The 22269-nt window shown below is 37.7% G+C and overlaps 1 protein-coding gene across 2 annotated transcripts in view; it reads right to left on the minus strand.

Moving 5' to 3' along the window:
* The window catches only part of LOC149554586 (uncharacterized), a 64021-nt gene extending 63457 nt beyond the window's left edge, over positions 1-564 (minus strand). Inside the window, exon 1 of one of the 2 annotated variants that reach the window (XM_089828643.1) lies at positions 57-564. In XM_089828643.1, the coding sequence (XP_089684769.1) occupies positions 57-377 (321 nt within the window). In that variant the 5' untranslated portion in view covers positions 378-564. The remainder of the gene's footprint in view (positions 1-56) is intronic. The other variant, XM_089828644.1, reaches the window with a different exon arrangement.
* Positions 565-22269: the final 21705 nt, after the last annotated feature.

Genomic DNA, 22269 nt, shown 5'->3' on the forward strand with positions numbered 1-22269 from the left:
AACGAATTGAATTCGACTACTCTAGTAGAAACCTGAAAACTATTTTTGAAAGATACCTGCGTAAGTAACCCAATAAATTCTCTTTTGGCCCGTGATTTGGGCATATCCCCAAGAGCCCTCCATGCCTCCTGCTTCACTCTCAGGGCCCTATCAATGGCAAGTGATCCATCTTGACCACTTGGGCATGGCCCATCCAGTGCCTGTGATTTGTAGGCATATAATAGTGATCTGGTTTCTTCTGGAAGGAATTGCAGGGTTGCAGAGGGGCCCTTTCCAATGAATAACATGGCTGCCCTCCATTCTTCTTCTTCTGGGTTGCGTTTTGGGCGTGCTGGAATGTGGGATATGGATATTAATCGGCTCCTCTCTTCCCCCATTTTGTGTATAACTCAATGGCTTCAGCTGGTGTGGATGATATAATGACGATCACATTCGAAGATATGCTAAACGACTGGATTTTATCAAGGCAATAATCTAGTTGTCCCTTCCAAGGACGTCGATTTTAGTAGAAACCGAGCTAGAACTAGAATTAGGATGTACTTCCATCAAGGGAAGCTTCACCGTATATTTTAATAGGATAAGGGTGGATTTTGTGAGATTTTTCTTTAAAAATTTGTCTAATATAAAGTTGGAAACTTGATTTTGTTTTAATCAATGCATAGGGAAAATTATATTATGATTACATTAGGGAAGGGTTGCTCATAGACAGCTAATAAAATAATTAATTGTCATGGGAATAAAATTATAAAAATTGTCATAAATTAAAATATTGTTATGGATTTGTTATCGGTTGTGAATGCTAAGGCAAACAAGCAATTTGAATTTTATAACAAGACAAAATATAGCAACCACATTGTAGGGCAAGGGTTTCCAAAACTAAAAAATCATTTTGCAGTGCTAAATTTGTAACAAGGACAAATGATGAATCCTTTGATTCAAAGGAATACTAAGAATGCCCCACAAAACAATCATTCAAGGACTCTACTAAAACAATTTGGGTTTTTTGCATGTATGGATTGATCTAGGATTCCAAGGCGCCAACGCCATGAAAAAATAAGCATCAACGAAAGAAGTGGTATAGAGACTCTACATCTTCTAGTAGATATATTGGGTGAAATTGGGGAAAGAGGAACCCTAGATTCGAGTTTACATTGGCAAAATTGGTCAAAGGAGCAGATGAAGTTTGGCAAATGGTGAGAGGACACTAAAAAATATCGAGGTTGTAGGTAATCGTAGTAATAGAAATCTTGAAGCTACCTATGGAAAAGTGATCCCTGAAAAATGTGAAGCTACTTATGGAAACTTCCATCAATTTATCGACTAGATCTCCTTGGTCAAGGAAAATCCTAGACAATGTGATGGCGATCAATCAAGATAGGAGGCTCTTAAAGTTCCCACAACTTTTGAGTGCAATTACAAAAACCCTAATGTGATTTAAAGTCTATCTGATATTTCAGGGCTCAAACGATACCTTGTATCCATGAATGAGGAGGTGAGCATTGTGATTATGAGCAACATCTACACAAGGGACTATGGGATTATTGCCAAAATCATGGTATATATGCAAAGTGGTGTAGATTTAGTTCCTTTGTGCAATGCATTATTAGATGGCTTGAGAAATCATTCAAGCACCAAGTAAGTAACTACCCTAGATGAACATTTATTGTTCATTGATTGTAAGAAAATCTCCTTGAAGAAGAAATTATCATATTTATTGTTATTCTATTTTAAAGGATATAACCTAAAAAGATTGATTGGAAACAAAAATTTAATCCAAAAGATTTTCAGCATGTTAGAGTTTTGAGATGGATCATCATCCCTAATTAACCTAAAGAATTGTTGCATAATTATATGTAAATTAGGATAGGAGATTTGCTAAGTGGCTTTGAAGGTTTAGAGGAACATTTTGTGTTATCCTCCTATGTCAAAATTTTGGTTAATTTAGAGTTAAGTTTATAGATTATTGAACCAATAAAATTCATCACCAACCGATCAATATACCTTCTAAAATCTAAATTATATAATGGTGAGATTAATGATAGTGCTACTCTAAACATTTTAAATTATATATAAAATCTAGTGAGCCCTTTATTAGGAAAATAGGTAAGGATTTCTTAACTTAGCAAATGATGACATTATTATTGACCTTAATGAGGCCACAAGAGGATTTACTATTGAATAGTGTAAAAATGGATCTTTAATAATGCATATGACATTCACCACTATCCATTTATTTGTTTTAGAAATGATATGAAATAAGTAATAGAAATGCTTGAAATTTGACAAGATAAAATACATACCTAGAAATGGAACCAATATGAAAATACCTATTTTCTAATGCCTATGCATAGTTTCCAGAAAATTTGCAATCTGTTTTAGACTTGAAATGTCGAAAGGTAGAAAACCCAAAAATCTTTTGTCTTTTTTAAGAGAGGTACTCTTACCAAACTCATAATCCATAATTGCTACCCCATGATTATATCTTTGAATGCTTGAATATCGATAATGGCAGATCAAGGAAGATTAGATCTCTCTTGCTCCAAATAGATGTCCACAAGGGTATAAAAATGCTTGATATCCACAATAGCTTGATCTTCTATATCATTCTCTTGCAATATTACATCTTCATAGGGTCATCTCTTGATTGTAGTTGTGCTTCTAGTTTCTTGTTGATTCCCTCTCTCTTCTAGTTCCCTAGTTGAAGATAGATGCAAATGAAAGTCTTTAAATAGAGGCTTCAAGGTGAGGCTCCTACAGTAATGTGAGGATCCATAATTCAAATTTTGCCTCGAATTATGGTCCAATCACAATAACCAACTAAGGAGGGAAAAAAATGAATATAGAATTAACCTCTTTCGTATTTGAATCAAAAAGCCTGACATTGATTTTGGGACCCTCCGAGACCAAAATCTAAAAAGGGGAATCAAATCCCAAAGAGGGTCAAGGAAAAACTTGACCCTAGTCTAGGTCAGGGTCGCCCTAGGGGTCAAAATCCAACCAGAGCAAAAAATATAAAAGTCTCGAGGATACCTAGAGACTTGGAAATGATATCAGAATAGGACTAAACACCAAGAATAGGCACAAAATCGTATAATGAATATGATGAAGGCTAGGAGGACCTATGTCTGAGTCCTACCCAAAAAATAGAGCTAAAGAGGAGGGAAATTAAGGAGAATCTTTGAGATCCCTAACCCTAATTTCACCTAAAATAAAGGAATCAAGTGTAGAATGCATCCTAAATGCAAATATATCATAATAAATATAGTAAAAGAGGGTGTTAAACCTACCAAGATGGAAGTGCTTCCATTTTAAGATGACACATCTAGCCCCTATTTTAGCTCAAATATGATACTAATGAATATGCAAGTTAAAGTAAGAATATATTATAGTAAATAAAAAGGATATAGCCAAGTCCTCAATGTAGAGATCCTACAAAAAACTATTAGAACATGCAACACACAAGGTTAATGAAAATCCATAAACCACCTAAATCTTACTAAATGTTAGTTGAAAAGTGCATAAATCCTCTTATGCCCTCCCTGTTTCAGCTTTCTATTTTCAAAGGGTGAAACAAGGTGATAAGGATAACTCTAGACAATGCATATGCAATTTATTGAAAAGATCTTTCTTAAACCACTTAGAAGGATTCATAACCTTCATAAATTGATTCAAGGATTTAGTTATATGAATAGCATTTCCAACATTACTGATGGCACTAAAAATGGACTTATTGAGCTCAAGTTATGATGAAAAGAGTGAATGTCTATCTAAATGCATGAGACAAGAGGAATCTGAGTTTACCATGAGTAAAACCTAAAAGAAATCCTCATTTTACTTATAAATAATGAAAAGGAAGTCATACTTACTCATTCTTACCTTTTGTAGATTCAAAATGAGGAAACAAGATGCTAAGGAGAGAAGAACTTCAAGCAACACACTTGGAGCTGTTGAGACAGTGCCTAGCTATCAGACAACCACTTCCCAAGGCGAGTTTGCTGTTGTTTGATTCTGTACTTCTCAAATATGTGATTTGTGTAGGCAAGGTTGACCTTGACCCTTAAAGGTTGATCCTAGCCCAAAAATGTTGACCTTGACCCAAGAAGGTCAACATAAACTATTATATTTACACTCATTATGTAATGAGGTTGTCCTTGACCCAACAAATTTGACCTTAACCCTGAAAGGTCGACCTTGACGTAGTCCAAGTTGACCTTGACCTAGTCAAGTTCAGTTTATAGATTTGGTGATACAAAATACTGATATGTTGTTTATTTGTGCTTCCAAGACATGGTTGGTCTCTGAGAGCATCCCTTTGGAGAGTTGCTTGTTACCATCAAAGAGAGACTATCCAAGTTGGATGAGGATGATATACAACTACTAAGAGATGTAGGACTGTATTGGGTAGTAGTCCTATCATAGATTATATTACATCGAGCCATGTTATTAGCTCTTATAGAGAGGTGGGGTGAGGATACATGCTCCTTTCATCTTCCCTCAAGAGAGATCATAGTTACATTAGAGGATGTTTACAAGATCATGCAGCTTCCAGTCTGAGGTGAGACCATCAAACCTAGAGCACAACAATTCTATCAGGAGATCCTTTCAGACAAGGAGTATTACTTGGGACACATTCCATAGATGCAGACCTGATTAGATCATGTCCTTCTATTGTCCATATTATTAGGCCCTACTCCTCTAGTATGAGAATGGTGCTTGGTATAGTAATCTTGGTTGTGTTACCCAACTCAAAAGGTATTATATTTTTGACACCACTTACTCGCATTATACAGAGGATGGAGAGTGAGAAGATTATATTCTCATGGGTTCGCAACATGCTAGCTCAACTATACCATGAATTGTGTGTGTTAGTGAGATATCAGAGAGAGAGTCTATCTACATGCACTCTTCTACAATTTTGGTTGTTTGAGAACTTTACATGTACACATCCAAAGGGTATCCCAGTGATGGTAGATGAGAGCACAACTAGAGTTTTTGCTTATCCATTGAATAATTCCTGGTAGTTTGGAGATATCTTGTTTTGGAGAGTATCTCTAGACCGCATTCCTAATGTAGATGTGATATGGAGACCCTATCGTCGGATGATAGAGTGGCCTAATACACGATTCTAGATGAGATACTCACAGTGGCAAAGGTTGCTAGAGAGTCATCTGAATCAGTGTTGCCTTACTCCTATGATCGAGTGATGTTAGGAACCTGTGTGTTCCTTCTGTTTATTTTGTTAGAGTAGTGTTGTTGGACGCATATGCTTTGTAAGTCGTCCCGTGAGTATATTTTATTATCCCACATGCATAGGTAGTATTACTTTTCTAGATCGTACTCAGTATATAAGAATAGGTTGAGGCCCTTGATGGGCACGGACGAATTTATTGTATTGAGCTTGCTCAAAGGAGGTTACCCCCTCGAAGTGGCCTGCGATCAGTAGATTCATTCTGAGTTCTGCTATCACTTTGTATTCTGTTATTTCGAGCATTCTCACGATATTGCTATAAGGAGGTTCATCACATCTGGTATCAGAGCACTCTCTTGGGCTTGCTGGGTGGAAATTACATCAAATTTTTTTTCTGTCGTGGCCTTCAGGTTCCTCTCACTTCTAATATCTCTTGTTATTGCAATAACTCTTTTCAGTTGTTCTGTCTGTGAGTGAATTTTTCTAAGTCGACTGTTCAAAAAAAAAAAAAAAAAAAAAAAGAGTAAAATTTTTTCTGTTTTTTAGTCGTAGCTTCCTTGTTTGCTTTCTGTTTCTGCTCATACTTCCGCAGAACGTCTGCAATATCATTTCGCATACTTCCTTCCTTGGCGACCCAACCCCAAATTTTACATATCAAAGCCCTAAATCCCTCATTTATCTAATTTTAGGGTTTGCCCTATCTTTTTCACCTCTCATCCAATCGCCACCAAACTGAGCCACAAGATTCAATTCCTCATTTTGCTCCCTTATCCCTCTTGGACTGTTCGCCTCATTTCGCCTCCCTACCCTTGAAACCCTCATTTTTCTGTTTCCCTTGTCCCCAGATAGTCTCCCCCCACCCGTCGAACACCCATTTCCTATCTAAGTTTTACCCAAATCCAAGTTTGTCGTAACTAAAAAAGTTTTTGTTTCTCATCTTCTACCCATTCCAAAAAAAAAAAAAACCTTGCTTTATGGTTGTTACGCGTACAGGAGCAAAAATCATGGAAGAAGAAATGGCATCCCTCAAAACCAAACTTCAAGATCTGGATGACAAAATTTTGGGTCTTAACTTTCAGCAGTCAGCCATGAGCCGAAACCATTCAGGAGATACTGGGTCCTCTTCTGGCAATTTCCGTGGACCAAAGCTTGATTTTCCACGCTTCGATGGTTCTGATCCGACTGGATGGATCTATAGGGCAGAGCAGTATTTCAGCTTGCATAATACTTTGGATAACCACAAAGTCCCCCTTGCATCTTTTCATTTGGAACATGAAGCTCTTCAATGGTTCCGTTGGTACATCAAGGCTAATGTAGGCCCAACATGGAGAGAATTGTGCACCCTCATTTTGGAGCGCTTTGGCCCTAGTTCCTTTGATGATTTCACAGGAGCACTCACTAAACTGCGTCAAACAGGCACTGTAAGAGAATACCAGACAGAGTTTGAAAAATTAGCTAATCACACAGAGGGCTTGTCTGATGAATTCTTTCGTAGTTGTTTTGTCAGTGGTCTGAAGGATGCACTTCGCTCAGAAGTCAAAATGTTTCGACCTACTACAATGATGGAAGCCCTTGGGTTGGCTAAGTTAGCGGAAGACAAGATTAATGCTCTACAACGCTCCAGATCTAATTTTGTTCCATTCAGAAATACAGGTTCTCACAACCCTCCAGTCATACCAGCTCCCAGAACTACTCCGATCAAGCACTTGTCTAAAACAGAGATGTGAGTCAGGCGAGACAAAGGGCTTTGTTATAATTGTGATGAGAAATGGTCTCGGGGCCATAGATGTGTTCAGCAAAAGCTCTATCTCTTGGATGTGGATTCTCCACCGGAACTGGAAGAATATGTAGATGCTCAGGAAACAGTGGATGATGAGGTTGAGCCTCACCAGCCTGAACCTCCTTCACCAGAAGCTCCACCAGAGATATCTGTCCATGCTTTGGCCGGAGTCACTACTCCACAAACCATGCGGGTCCAGGGTTTCTTCAAGAAGATCCCTCTTACTATACTCATTGATTCTGGTAGCACTCATAACTTCATTGATCCACGAATAGCCAAACAGGCTGATTGCTTTATCCATCCCTGCTCTAGCTTTGAAGTCATGATTGCCAATGGGGGCACTTTACCTTGTAAAGGGAAATGTCGCAATGTGCGTCTCTCTATTGGCGATTATACCATGCGCTCTGACATGTTTGCCTTACCCTTAGGTGGCTGTGATGTGGTTTTGGGTGCCCAATGGTTACGCACTCTTGGCCCCATTCTCTGGGATTTTGCTGAACTTTGGATGCAGTTTTCAGCCGAGGGGCACCAACACACTTTGAAAGGCTTACAACCAGGGTCTCTCAGCATCATCAGTTCACACCGTATGGAAAAACTTCTTAAGAAGAATTCACATGGTGTCATCGCTCAGCTCCATTCCATTCAGATGCAGCCATCAGCAGTCTCTAGCACTCCTGCCGATCTCCAACACATTTTGAACAAGTATTCTGGTGTATTTGCTGAACCTGTGGGATTACCTCCTTCTCGTCCAGAGGACCACCGTATTCAGCTCCTTCCTGGCAGTGTTCCGCCCAACATCAGGCCCTACCGCTACCCATTTCATCAGAAGACCGAAATCGAGATACTTGTCCGTGACTTACTGAAGCAAGGTATTATTCGCCCTAGTACCAGTTCCTTTTCTTCTCCAGTTCTGCTTGTTCGCAAAAAAGATGGGTCATGGCGACTCTGCATTGATTTCCGAGCACTTAATCATCTCACTATAAAGGACAAGTTTCCCATTCCAGTTGTTGATGAACTTCTTGATGAACTTCATGGGGCTCATTTTTTCTCCAAGTTAGATCTTCATTCTGGGTATCATCAAATTCGGGTTAATGAGGAGGATATACCTAAAACTGCCTTCCGCACACATGATGGTCACTATGAATTTTTAGTCATGCCCTTTGGCCTCACGAATGCTCCTTCAACATTTCAGGTAGTGATGAATAACATATTTCGACCATACCTCCGGAAATTCATTCTGGTCTTCTTTGATGATATCCTCATATATAGCAAAACTTGGGCTGAGCATCTCCATCATCTGGAGCTTGTCTTGCAACTTCTCTCTGATCATCAACTCTGTGCAAAACTATCTAAATGTGTGTTTGGCCAGGAGGAAGTGGAGTATCTCGGGCATATTGTTGCACACCATGGAGTGCGGGTGGATCCTACAAAAATAGATGCCATGAAAACTTGGCCGCATCCTAAAACTCTCAAGAGCCTTCGGGGTTTTTTGGGGTTGACTGGCTACTACCGCAAGTTTGTCAAAGATTACGGGAAAATTGCAGCACCATTGACAGCTCTGTTAAAAAAGGATGCCTTCTCCTGGACCCCTGTTGCTGAGACTGCATTTGAACAACTGAAACAGGCTATGTGCAGTACACCTGTTCTCGCAATGCCAGATTTTTCCAAACCCTTCACTATTGAGAGTGATGCTTGCGGCAATGGATTGGGTGCTGTTCTCCTGCAAGATGACCATCCTATTGCGTTCACTAGCAAAGCCCTCTCTGGTAAGAATCTAGCCCTCTCTACTTATGAAAAAGAAATGATGGCTATTTTGCATGCTGTACATTCATCCAGTCTTTCATGTTTCTTGTCTAAAGAAAGTTCTGGGTACCACTGTCAGAGCACAAACTACTCTCCCTGAAATGGATACGGAAGGATCCATTATCCTGGAGCCGGTGGCAATCATTGACCAGCGCACTCGCCAGCTTCGCTCTCGCTCCATCTCTGAGGTCTTGATTCAGTGGCATGGCATGCAACCAGAGGATGCTACCTGGGAACCCCTTCTTCAGATTCAACAACAATTTCCACACCTTAAGCTTTGAGGACAAAGCTTTTTTCTAAGGGAGAGGGGATGTTAGGAACCTGTGTGTTCCTTCTGTTTATTTTGTTAGAGTAGTGTTGTTGGACGCATATGCTTTATAAGTCGTCCCGTGAGTATATTTTATTATCCCACATGCATAGGTAGTATTACTTTTCTAGATCGTACTCAGTATATAAGAATAGGTTGAGGCCCTTGATGGGCATGGACGAATTTATTGTATTGAGCTTGCTCAAAGGAGGTTACCCCCTCGAAGTGGCCTGCGATCAGTAGATTCATTCTGAGTTCTGCTATCACTTTGTATTCTGTTATTTCGAGCATTCTCACGATATTGCTATAAGGAGGTTCATCACAAGTGATGAGACAGTTTGGTCTTGTATAAGGAGTCCTTAGAGTAGTACCTCACTATGTACATCTGACGAGGTATTATCAGAGGCCCAACACCATACACCAACCATTGGTAGAAAATTTAGAGGATACTCATGTCGATGATATAGAGGATATAGAGGTATCATCATATGTGACCTATTCAGGCATGAGCCAAGATTACATTAGGTATTGGAGTTTACAACGGTCTCGTTCTATCTTCCTTAAGGATTATCCTACAGGTGATCTAGGTGCTTTAGAGAGGACATACCGGGATGATAGTACAACAAAGGAGGATGAGGACATCATTGATGAGGAGGATCACATTCTGAGGGAGAGCTCATGTTGCTACAATGAAAGATCAGACAAATGCTACAGAAACTAACATGGTTAAAAATGCTACAGGAAGTTATGTAAAAATTTAATGTAATGTTTTAAGTATGTTTTCAATTTTAATGTTTTAATGAAGTCCTATGTTGTGGTGGCATAAATGGAGTAGTAATTCGACGAACTCTCCAAGTATAGCCACTTAGGACAGTGTGTGTTTGATTTTCAGTTGAGTTAGTTTTCATTAAGTTAAAGTTTTGTGTGTTTAATAATTAAGCCAACTAAGCATTAGACAGCTATAGGAAGTTGGCTATAGTTTTGGATTCCTCATGATTTGAAAAATGGCTCTGTGTTATTGATTTTTGGATGACATTTCATCTTCCTACATTAGAGAGAGGAAATTATTGAAAAGATAGATTTGTAATCGAGAGAGAGGAGATCGAATACAATAGAGGAATAAAAAGTTTCGAGTTTTCTTTTTCTAATTTTTTGTGGTTTTTGGTTTTGAATGCATGCTTTGTTTCTTGTTTTTTTGAATTAAAAAGCCTAAAAACTTCGAGAATGTGTTGATAATTGAAGGAGCGCATCACAAAAAAATAAGTCTATACTTTAAATCTAAACTAAGTTTGTGGATTTTGAAGATTGTTACAAAAAAATTAATTTTTCTAGATCATGAATGTGAGCATTGATATGTTTTTCTTTTTCTTTTGTTTCCTTATTTCTTTTATTCCTACTCATAGTCGCATGAAAGTCAATCTATGAATGCGGTGAATATGTCTATGTATTCATCGATATGCTTAATCACATGATTGTTATGTGATAATGTTAAGTATATACCTAAATCATGAAATTACAGTCCTAATTCATGCTAGGAATGTCATGTCCTACAACAGGCTTGGACTCAAGTTTTAAATTTTGCATGTAGAACAATGGTGTGGATTCAAGCATAGTTTATTATTGTTTTGTAATCTATGTGTAGTTAGATAGATTATTAGTTTTATGTGTCTAGAGATGATCAAGTCATCTATGTATTTCAAATTAAATAGGGAAGTGGTCAGTTTGTATTAATTTGATGCAGGGAACCAAATGTTGTTACAGGAGATCACAGAAGTTCCTGTTGCATGTCAATTATAAATTGATATTAAGTGAAACATTTAAAAAATAATCTAAGACAAGTTAGAATCAATCCTAAAGGTGTATGTTCCCATTGATGCAACTTAGTTGAGTGATTAATTTACTCCCAAGTTTTCCAAGGTGAGGCTTTGCATCACATGTAGGAGGAGAGAGAGGAGAGAGTAGAGGATAAAGTAGAGGAGAAAGCAGAGGAGATGCCCCCAGCTGGTGATATTGGTGCAGATGTATACATTTATCATAATCACCACTACAATCCTGATGACCCCCACATGCCCACACACAGACACCACCAGCGAGGCCTAGACACAATGACTGTGGAGAGAGTAGTCACTCCATGCCCCCACCATCCATACCTTTCAGTGATGTCTAGGACAGAGACTTAGGTATGAAATATGATTAAATATGCAATTTGATTTGAAAATGTCTGAAATTGATAAATGTAATTTTTATTATATAGCTAGCACAGCAGAGTGGAGGAGTTTTGTATCTGAGGTTCTGAAGGATACATGTATATCCTACCAACTACTAGTAAGTGAGTGAGAGATGTCTATTGGCTACAGAGATCCCATTAGGCATGTTGATGTCTTTTTAGTTGTCCAATGAGAGTTAAGGATGTGTAGGGAAAGAGAGGAAAAACTGATAGCTGAGCTATAGAGTGCCTAATAGTGCTCACATGGCAAGAGCATATCTAGGAGTCATGCATGCACACAGATCTACCACTTTCTATTATAGGCCAGAGAGATCTAGCAACCATCGACCATCAAAGTGCAGTGATAGGCGTAGTGACAAATAGGGCTATTGGCCATATATGTATCATAACTTAAATCACTTTGTGATGAATAAAAAACTTTGTTTATTATTTAGTTCTATGTTTAATATACAACTTAATAGAAGATGCATAAATATATTCAATATATAATTTTGCTAAAACTACATAACCTATAAAACAATGTCTATAAGGAATATATAAATGCAGAAAGAAAAAGAAAGAATAAAATTAAGGATAATAACGTTTAAGATGCATAATATTAATAGGTTCCTTAAGAGAAACACCATCCATATCAACAAGTTTATAAGCACCTAAACCAAAATCTTCAATAACAACAAAAGGTCCAAGCCAATTAGGACTAAACTTTCCTTTTTCACCAAGTAAAGCATTCAAATTTTGTTGATTCTCATATAAAACTAAATCACCAACTAAAAATGTTTGTTCAATTACCTTATGATTATATTGCTTCTGTAAAGATTTATGATAAGCTTGGATATATTCTAATACATGTATTCATTGTTCATCCAACATTTCTAACTCTTGTAAACATTGTTCTCAAAAAGTATCTTTGTCTATTATCCGATGAAACGAAACACATAAAGAAGTTATTTCTAATTCCAAAGGTATGATAGCATCAGTACCATAAATGAGATTATAAGGAGAAGTACATGTTGTAGTATGAACACTTGTCCTATAAGCCTGTAAAGCATATGTCGATTAAGTATGCCAATCTTTCACATGCTTGTTGACTATTTTTCTTAAAATTTGCTCAATGATTTTATTTGATGCTTTAGCTTGACCATTAGATTGAGGAAAATAAGGAGTTGAAAATTTATGTTGAATTCAATATTTCTCCAACAACTTCACAACTTCTTTGTTTTTTAGAGAAGTGTTGTTATTCAAAACTATTGCTGAAGGTATACCAAATCTTGTTATGATATTATTAAGGATGAAATCACAAATAACATCCACAGTTGTTGAACAAAGCGGAATAGCTTCAACCCACTTCATAAAATAATCTATAGTAGTTAGAATTTAAGTATGTCCTTGAGAAGAAGGTGGTGAGATTTTTCCAATAAGATCAAATTCCCAAATACTAAAAGGCCACAGAGAAACTTGATTACAAAGCTCACAAGTAGGAGCATGAATCAAATTACTATGTTGTTGACATTGAGGATATTTCTTAACAAACATAAAAGAATCTTGCTCCATTGTTTTCCAATATCCCATTCTAAGTAATTTATTAACCAAAGTTTTTCCACCAAAATGCCCTCCACAAGAACTAGAATGAGCTTCTCTCAAAGCTACCAAAATTTTAGTTATGTTGAGACATCTTAATAACAATCCTTCATAAGAGAATTTGTAAAGTGTATCTCCTAAAATGATGTCATGTGTTGCAAGCTTCTTAATACAATTATGCATGTTTCTTGTTGTCGATTCAGGAAAAGTACCATCTTTCAAAAAAATGAAAAATGTGAGAATATCATTCATCCAAATGTAGGTTAAACAATCAGAGGTAATCTTTTTAGAAATTGTAGGGTTTTTTAGAGTTTTTGTAGTAAATTGAAAGTTCTCCACATTATTTTCAAGACACGCCAAAGAAGTTGTGCTTGCCATGGTGTTCACATGTCGATTATCTTTTCTAGGTAAGATTTGAATTGTATAAGAAGAGAATTGTGTAAGCACATCAAGAGCCAAATCTCTATATTGTGTCATTTTATCATTCTTAGTTTGATAACCTCCTTTAACTTATTTAATAATCAATGGCAAATCTCCATATATTTGCAAGTGTTTGATGTTAAGGGATGAAGTTGCTCATAAACCAACTATAAGAGCTTCATACTCCGTGTTAGTGTAAATAATTTATTATTATTACACTTTACTTAAGTTTACTTAGGTTAATGCATTATCATATTAGTTATCATATAGACACCTAGGAGTATGCATAGTCATATGAGTTGTCATGTTGACAACATAGTTGTTTGCACTCCAATTGAACACATGGTGTCTACAACATCTTTTTATGAGATACACCTATGTAAACTTATCCTCTCATCATCGCACAAACTCATGTGCTCAATGGAGGATAATCCACTCTTGGTGGGCATGTGCTTAGTTGTGAGGCTTTTCACTTTGTTGACTCCTAGTCATTCTAGATGCCTTTATATACAGGTGCTTCTAGTGTGTACTAAAATGATATTCATTCTCATTATTGTTATTATGATCATCCATTATTGGTCCATATTGTGCTAGTTCTTGAGCTTCTTGATCTTGGTGTCATTTTTCCCTAAGGCAAATTCTTACATGGTATCAAAGCTTTTGTGAGCTTAAGTGCATTCCCTTAAGTTGCACTTAAGGAGGGGTGTTAGTATAAATAATTAATTATTATTACACTTTACTTAAGTTTACTTAGGTAAACTTAAGGCTTATAGACTTTTGTACGCATGAGGGTATTGATCTTCAACATTCAGTTGCATACACTCCACAACAAAATGGTGTTGTTGAAAGGAAGAATAGAACCCTTGAGGAGATGGCCACTTGTATGCTACAACATAAGTCTCTAGATCAAGTTTTTTGGGCAGAAGCTATGTGTTGTGCCAATTACATCCAAAATAGAAGTCCCCATAAGGCCTTGGATGAAATTACACCTTTTGAGGCTTGGTGTAGAAGAAAACCAAGTGCAAAACACTTTAAAGTTTTTGGTTGTCCAACATGGGCAAGGACACCTCCACAAAAACAAAAGGTATTGGAACCTCAAAGTAAACCTTGTATATTTGTTAGATATCTTGACCCCCTTAAGGCATACAAACTCATGAATCCAGAGACACGTGAAATTTTCTTTGAGAGGATTGTTTACTTTGAAGAAACTTGTCCAAGTTTGGCTCCTTCAACTCCTCTTTCCTCCTTCATGGAAAGTGATGATAGTAATGACAGTGACTTGGAAGATGGCATTCCTTTAACTTTGACTTGTAGGACACAAACTTCACAGGGTCCACAAACAGTTGAGGATGTTCCTTCTTCTTCTTCCACTAGAGCTCGTTGGGCACAACAAACACTTGATCCAACAAGTTCATTGGTGGGGAATCCTTCAGATACTAGGAGGACAAGGGCACAACACAAATCATTTCCACATGCATATATTGCCATTTCTTCTGATCCACAATCATTTAAGGAAGCATCAAGGGCTCCTAACTGGGACAAGGCCATGGAGGAAGAATATAACTCTTTAATGAAAAACAACACTTGGGACTTAGTTCCTCTTCCTAAGGGAAGAAAGTTGGTTTAGTTTAAGTGGATCTATTGGACCAAGTTTGCAGTGGATGGAAGTGTGGATAAGTATAAGACTAGACTTGTTGGAAAAGGTTTCTCATAGGTTCCTGGCATTGACTATATTGAGACTTTTGCATCGGTAGCTAAGATGAACTCCATTCATTTGACACTAGCTATTGTTGCAGCTTATGGTTGGGTTGCACATCAGATGGATGTGAAGAGTGCTTTCCTCAATGGGGATCTTCATGAAGAGATCTATATGGAGCAACCTCAAGGATTCATACAAAATTCTACTGTGGTTTGCAGGTTGAGGAAGTGTATCTATGGCCTTAAGTAGGCTCCTAGGGCTTGGTATGCCAAGATAGATTCCTTCCTCTATATTCTTCGAAGAGATGACTCACACTTGATACTCATGCTTTATGTAGATGACTTGATCATTACATGAAGTACTTCATCCATCATTTCCAGTGTTAAGACTTCTTTGCAAGACAGATTTGCTATGACAGACTTGGGTTTACTTCATTATTTCCTTGGTATTGAGATCACATAGTCTTCAGCTGAGATCACACTTTCTCAACCCAAGTATGCTCTTGATTTACTTTCTCACTTTGGCATGAGCAATTGTAAGCCTGCACCTACTCCCTTTCTTCTAGGTGTTAAGTTAGAGGCCAAGTGTTCCACTTCACTTGATGATGCTACATTGTACAAACAGTTGGTTGGGAGTCTCATTTACTTGACACATACATGCCTTGACATAGCTTTTGCAGTTGGCATGGTTTCTCACTTAATGCAAGAGCCACATGAGCTTCATTGGAAGACTACTAAATGCATCTTGCACTACATACATGGTACACATACACATGGGATACATATGAAATAGGTATTGGACTACAAGGTACACATACACATGGGATACATATGCAACAGGTACTGGACTTCAGTTGGTTGGATACACAAACTCATATTATGTAGGAGATCTTGATTCCCACAAGTCTACTTCAAGTTACATGTTTTATCTTGGTTCTGGCCCCATTTGTTGGCAGAGTAAGAAGCAAAATACTATTGCACTTTCTTTGACTGAGGCTGAGTATTAAGGGATTATTACTACAGCTACAAAGGCTATATGGCTACAACATATCCTGAAGGAGTTTGGGTTCAACTTTCCATAGTTTACAATCATTCATTGTGATAATCAAAGTGTTATTGAGATCTCAAAACATCTAGTTCAACATTAGCAGACCAAACACATCGAGGTTTGTATGCACTGCATCAAAGAGTTGATACATGAGCAGGTCATTACATTGCAGTATTGTCCTACAACAGAGTAGGTTGCAAATATCTTCACCAAACCCTTCACTAAGGTTAAATATATCCATTTGCAAGATCTCTTGGGGGTGCATGATATTTCAGAAAGGGGAATCACTTGACTTCTCTCTTTATTTTCTTTTATTGTACTTATCTCTCTTTTTGGAGGAGAGTTTTTCCCATGAGGTTTTCCCTCTTTCTCCATTTTTAGAGAGATTGCATTGCATCACATTATATATAGAGCATTTCATTTGTACATGGGTACCTAACATGGCCTAGTAGCGGAGACTCATCATGCTTTTTCATCATAGCTTTTGTGAGCTTAAGTGCATTCCCCTAAGTTGTGTTGGTGTAAATAATTGTTCACTATTTACACTTTACTTAAGTTTACTTAGGTCAATGCATTATTTTATTATTTATTTAGTGAAACATTTGGGAGTTTGCATACTAATATGATTTGTCATATTGACAACATTGGAGTAAACAACTCTAATTCAACACATGGTGTCTACAAAACTAGAGTTTGCATAATTAACTAAGTTGTCATGTAGACAATATAGTTATACACACTCTTATTTAGCACATGGTGTCTACAACATAATTTTACATGCTACACCTTTATAGGCTTATTCTTTCATCATCGCACTAACTCCTATGCTTAATGGAGGATAATCCATTCTTGGTGGACATGTACCTTGTTGTAAGACTTATCATTGGGCTGACTCTTAGATATTCTAGAAGCATTCCAAAGGCATTTATATTCAGGCACGCCTAGTGTGTATGTACATGACATATCATCAATTGAATATCATATTGTTATTTTGATCATACTCTGTTGGTCTATTATGTGCTTGTGCTTGAGTTCCTTGATCTTGGGTGATTTTTCCCTAAGGCAAATTCTTACATGGTATCAGAGCTGAGGGAATTTCTCTTCACATAGCCATTGGAGACCAATCTTGCTTCACCTCTCTAAGGACACCTTGACCTAGATCCAGAGTATCGTAGTCATTGGGAGTGTCTAGAGCCAAAATGAACCTTGCCATTGCGTCTAGAATGTCTATTTAGTGAAATTTGACTATAAGCTCGCCTACCTTAGGCAACAGTTGAATTTGAGGCAATTTTTTTTGCAAACCAGCACTCGAAGGCCCAATTTGCAAGTATGGTATGATCTATTAAATTTGCAATTTAATTTTTTTCAGATCAGGATTTTATTTTTTCTCTGCAAATTCATCAGATTTTCGTCTACAATTTTTCAAAAAAAAATTTAGGCCAGTATGACCTATAGAGAATTTTTTTTACAGGAATTGGGCGGTGAAACCCTGGCCCTCGCAGGGAATATTTGTAGGGAATATTCCTTTATTTATTTGGCGACATCCATTCTACAACACGTGGCCAACACAATTTTTGGCCAATCATGGGCTACAACATAACTTCTAGCAAGCAACAATGGAATAGTTTCCACAACCTCCAACCGATAGTCTAAATTTCAATTTAATATTCAGCGGTCATTAGGTTTTAAACACTCAGAATACCTCTCCCTGCGACAATGTGGGATAAATAATCCCACTACTAGCACCGAACAAACCTCCAACCAGTGACAAATGAACGTTGGCATGAACTCTTTTTGGCCTCCATCATCCAGCTAGTCACTGACCCCCGCTGGTAGCCTAAAACTCTTCTCTAGCGTTAGGACTGTCATCATTGAGCCTTGTTGTCTACTCCTGTAGTAGCTTCATGCAATGTCCCTTTACTGATTTTTTATGATATTTCCAGCCTCAAATCAGAACTTTAAAATCAAACAACCAATATTACAAAGATCTGCCAATTTTCCAATAAAACCCAAATCGGGTATGTCCAAATTAGTGCCAAAAACTTCACAACTTCACAAATTATCAATAAATCTGAAAATGGACATTTTTATAGAGATTTCAGCAGCATAACAGCCTAAAAAATGACATTTTCAGATTTGTATAGCCCTTACACAACAGATCACAAATGTAGGGCAAAACTATGCTCAATCGGGCTCCCGAAATTAACACAAAAATGCCCGGAAACACCACAAAACACTCATAAATTATCTCAGAAGTTTAATCACGACCCAATACATATATTCAGCTCTATTTCAACATCATAAAGTCTGAAATACAACAGCAAACCAAACTGATATGAAACACACAACTGAAAACCCAAATTCAAACCAAAAACAACCCCGAAAACACCCAAATCGGCACTATTCAGCACAAGGGCAAACTCTGTATGAGCATGCACATGGAATGGCTTCAAACTCCCGTCCTTAGCCTTCTTGGAAACCTGCAAACTCCCGTTCTTGGGTCTCCTTCTCCATAGGTTTGGCAGCCTCTGAAGAACAACAAGAAAATTATCAAGAATCAAGATGTAGAATGAGCCCAAAATGCCTCCAAACCCCTTTTAAAGAGGGCATAACCCTAACTCACGTCCAAGAGGGGTTAATAAAATATAATTTAATATTAATTTTATTTATTAGTCCATTGGTTTTCAAAGATTAACCCTTTTTTCCGAAATTTCACCTTTTTGGAGCCTGCCCGCCTTAACAAAGTTTTTTTTTTTTAATTTTTTGAATAGGGGACATGACAAGTCCTCCCCTTCCAAATATTGCTTGTCCTCAAGCAATGAAGGTTGGAATTCTCAAGAATATTTTCTCCTTCCCAAGTTGCATCCTCTAGTGGTAATCCTTTCCATTTGACCAAATGCTCTGTGATGCTCCTATTTCTCAACCTTTTCTCTCTTGTATCCAAAATCTCTTCTGGTATCAAAACTAATTTCCCTTCATCATCAAGAGGTGGTAATTCTGTAGATACTATGGTTTGCTGGCCTAGAACCTTCTTTAAGCAAGATACATGAAAAATATTATGTATTTTTCTGTTTGGTGGGAGCTCCAATTCATAAGCTACCTCTCCTACCTTCTTGATGATTTTATAAGGCCCATAGAACCTTGGCTCGAGTTTCTCTGCCCCACTTCTCTTCAAGGTGCTTTGCTTATATGGCTGCAACCTAACAAATACCAAATCTCCCACCTCAAAAGATCTTTCAATCCTTTTCCTGTCAGCATATATCTTTTGTTGGTTTTGTGCATGTTGTAGATTATCCTTGAGGGACCTTATTATGTCTTGGCTTTGCTTGATGAAATCACTTGCTGCGGGTACTCTGCTATCGGAAAGTATTAGATCAACAAAGGAAAGGGCATCATAACCATAAAGAGCACAAAAAGGAGGCATACCAATAGACATGTGATGAGATGTATTGTAACAATACTCCCCTAGGTGTAACCATTTCACCCAAGCATGTTGTTGATTTGAAACATAGTTCCTCAAATATCCTTCTATCCATTTATTAACTATCTCTGTTTGTCCATCTGTTTGAGGGTGATAGCTAGTACTGGGAGTGAGTTTAGTTCCTGCCAAATGAAAGAGCTCCTTCCAAAAAGAGCTGAGGAATCTACTGTCCCGGTCACTAACAATGTTTCTAGGCAAACCATGTAATCTAAAAATTTCCTTGAAGAACAATTCGGCCACTTGTGATGCCTTGAAATCAGATGTGATAGGAAAGAAATGTGCATACTTAGTTAGTCTATCTACCACCACATATATGCAATCCTTACCTTGAACCTTGGGCAACCCAGTGATGAAATCCATGGAAATACTTTCCCATTTTTGTTCAGGAATAGGAAGTGGCTGCAACAACCCTGCAGGAAAATTTTGCTCACTCTTGCTTTGTTGGCATACCATACATTCCTTAATGTGTTTAAGGACATCCTCCTTCATACCCTTCCATGAAAACCGCTCTCGAATTTGCCTGTATGTCTTGAAGTATCCCTGGTGACCAGCCAAAGGTGTGTCATGAAAGGCCCTCAATATCCTCTCCTTAGTTTTTGACCCTGGCACTAAGAAGATCCTGTTCTTGTAATAAATCAATTCATCAACAACCTTGTACCTGTTATCATCCACTAACTTATCCAAAATCTTGGTGGCAAATGAATCTTTAGCATACTCTAAAATTATGGAGACTTTCCAATCAGCAGAGATAGATGATAAGGAACACAAAGTGAGCTTTCTTGAGAGAGCATCAGCAACCACATTATTCTTTCCTTTCATGTATTCAATATCAAAATCATAAGCTTGCAATTTGCTTACCCATTTTTGTTGATGATCATTCAAATCCCTTTGGTTCAAGAAGAACCTGAGGCTATTATGGTCTGTCTTTACAATGAATCTCCCACATACCAAATATTGTCTAAACTTATGAAGTGCATGCATGATTGCCAACATTTCCTTATCATAGATGGAGTACCCTTTCTCTGATTGATTTAATTTTCGACTCTCAAATGCTATTGGATGTCCCCTTTGAGTTAGGACAGCCCCTATACCTTCTCCCGAAGCATCACATTCAACAACAAAAGGTAAAGAGAAATCTGGAATTGCAAGCACAGGGCATGAACTCATTACCTCCTTAAGCTTATCAAATGTTTTTTGTGCCTCTTCTGTCCAAACAAAAGCCCCTTTATTTGTCAAATCAGTCAAGGGGGCAGCAAGCTGAGAAAATCCCTTGGCAAATCTCCTATAGTAGCTACACAACCCGAAGAAACCTCTCAACTGTGTAAGATTAGTGGGTGGAGGCCAATCCAAAATTGCCTGGATTTTTTGTTGATCAACCTGTACTCCTTTAGAGCTTATAATATGTCCCAAATATAGGATCTCTGTCAAACCAAACTCACATTTAGATAGGTTAGCATATAAGGATTGCTGCTCCAAGATTCCCAAAACAGTGTCTATGTGCTTTAGATGCTCTTCCCATGTTTTACTGTAGATCAAGATATCATCAAAAAATACCAAAACAAATTTTCGAAGATGCTGACTGAATACCTTATTCATACAAGATTGGAATGTTGCTGGTGCATTAGTGAGTCCAAATGGCATAACAAGAAATTCAAAGTGCCCATAGTGACATCTGAAAGCAGTCTTTTCCACATCTTCACTCCTCATTCGTATTTGATGGTAGCCTGATCTTAAGTCAATTTTTGAGAAGTATACAACACCATGTAACTCATCAATGAGTTCATCTATGCGTGGTATGGGATACCTATTTTTTATGGTCTTCTTGTTTAGAGCCATGTAGTCTATACACATTCTCATTGTACCATCCTTTTTCTTGACAAGTACCACAGATGATGCAAATGGACTAGAGCTAGGCCTTATGAATCCCATGTCCAGGAGTTCTTTAATAGTTTTTTCAATTTCTTCCTTATAACCTCTTGGATGGCGGTATGGGGTTGTTATAACTGCTTTGGCACCCTGTTCTAACTCTATAACATGCTCAAAACCTCTATCTGGTGGTAATCCTGGAGGCAAGTCATTGAAAACTATACTATGCTTATCAAAAATATTTTGAATTTCAAAATGGAAATTACCTTGATTCTTGGGAGAGCTTGTTGGTTGGATTATGACTCCTGCTGCCCATTTTACTTGTCCTCTTCGAAAAGTCCTCTCCATCCTCTTTGCAGAGACCGCCTTAGGTGCTCCATTTGATAACCCTCTCAATATGACTTCTTTCCCATTGGAATGAAATTTAAACTCCATAGTTTGATGGTTCATGTAATAGCCTCCGATAGAGTGCAACCATTGAACACCCAATACAAGATCTGTCTCCCCAATACCAACCACATAGAAGTCATCACATAACTCATAATCTCCTAAGGTCATCTTGAGTTGTTTCACCACCCGTGTGCAAGGCATAGTGAATCCATCAGCTATAGTAACATTGAATCCCTCAAAATCTTCTACTTTAAGCCCTCTTTTCATGAAAAATCCCTCATCAATAAAATTGTGAGTTGCCCCACTATCAAGAAGAACAGTCAACCTTTGCCCTGCTAGTACCCCTCGAATTCGGAAGGGATGGTATCTTGGGACTCCTGATAATGCTGCTAAAATGCCATCCTTGCTGATTTCTTTTACTTTCTCTTCTTCTACCTCCTCCTTAGTATCATGAAATTCCTCATGCTCATCTGAATCAGATTC

This window comes from Cupressus sempervirens, chromosome 5 (assembly GCF_028749045.1).
Source record: "Cupressus sempervirens isolate cs-2001-9-10 chromosome 5, ASM2874904v1, whole genome shotgun sequence".
Lineage (NCBI taxonomy): Eukaryota > Viridiplantae > Streptophyta > Pinopsida > Cupressales > Cupressaceae > Cupressus > Cupressus sempervirens.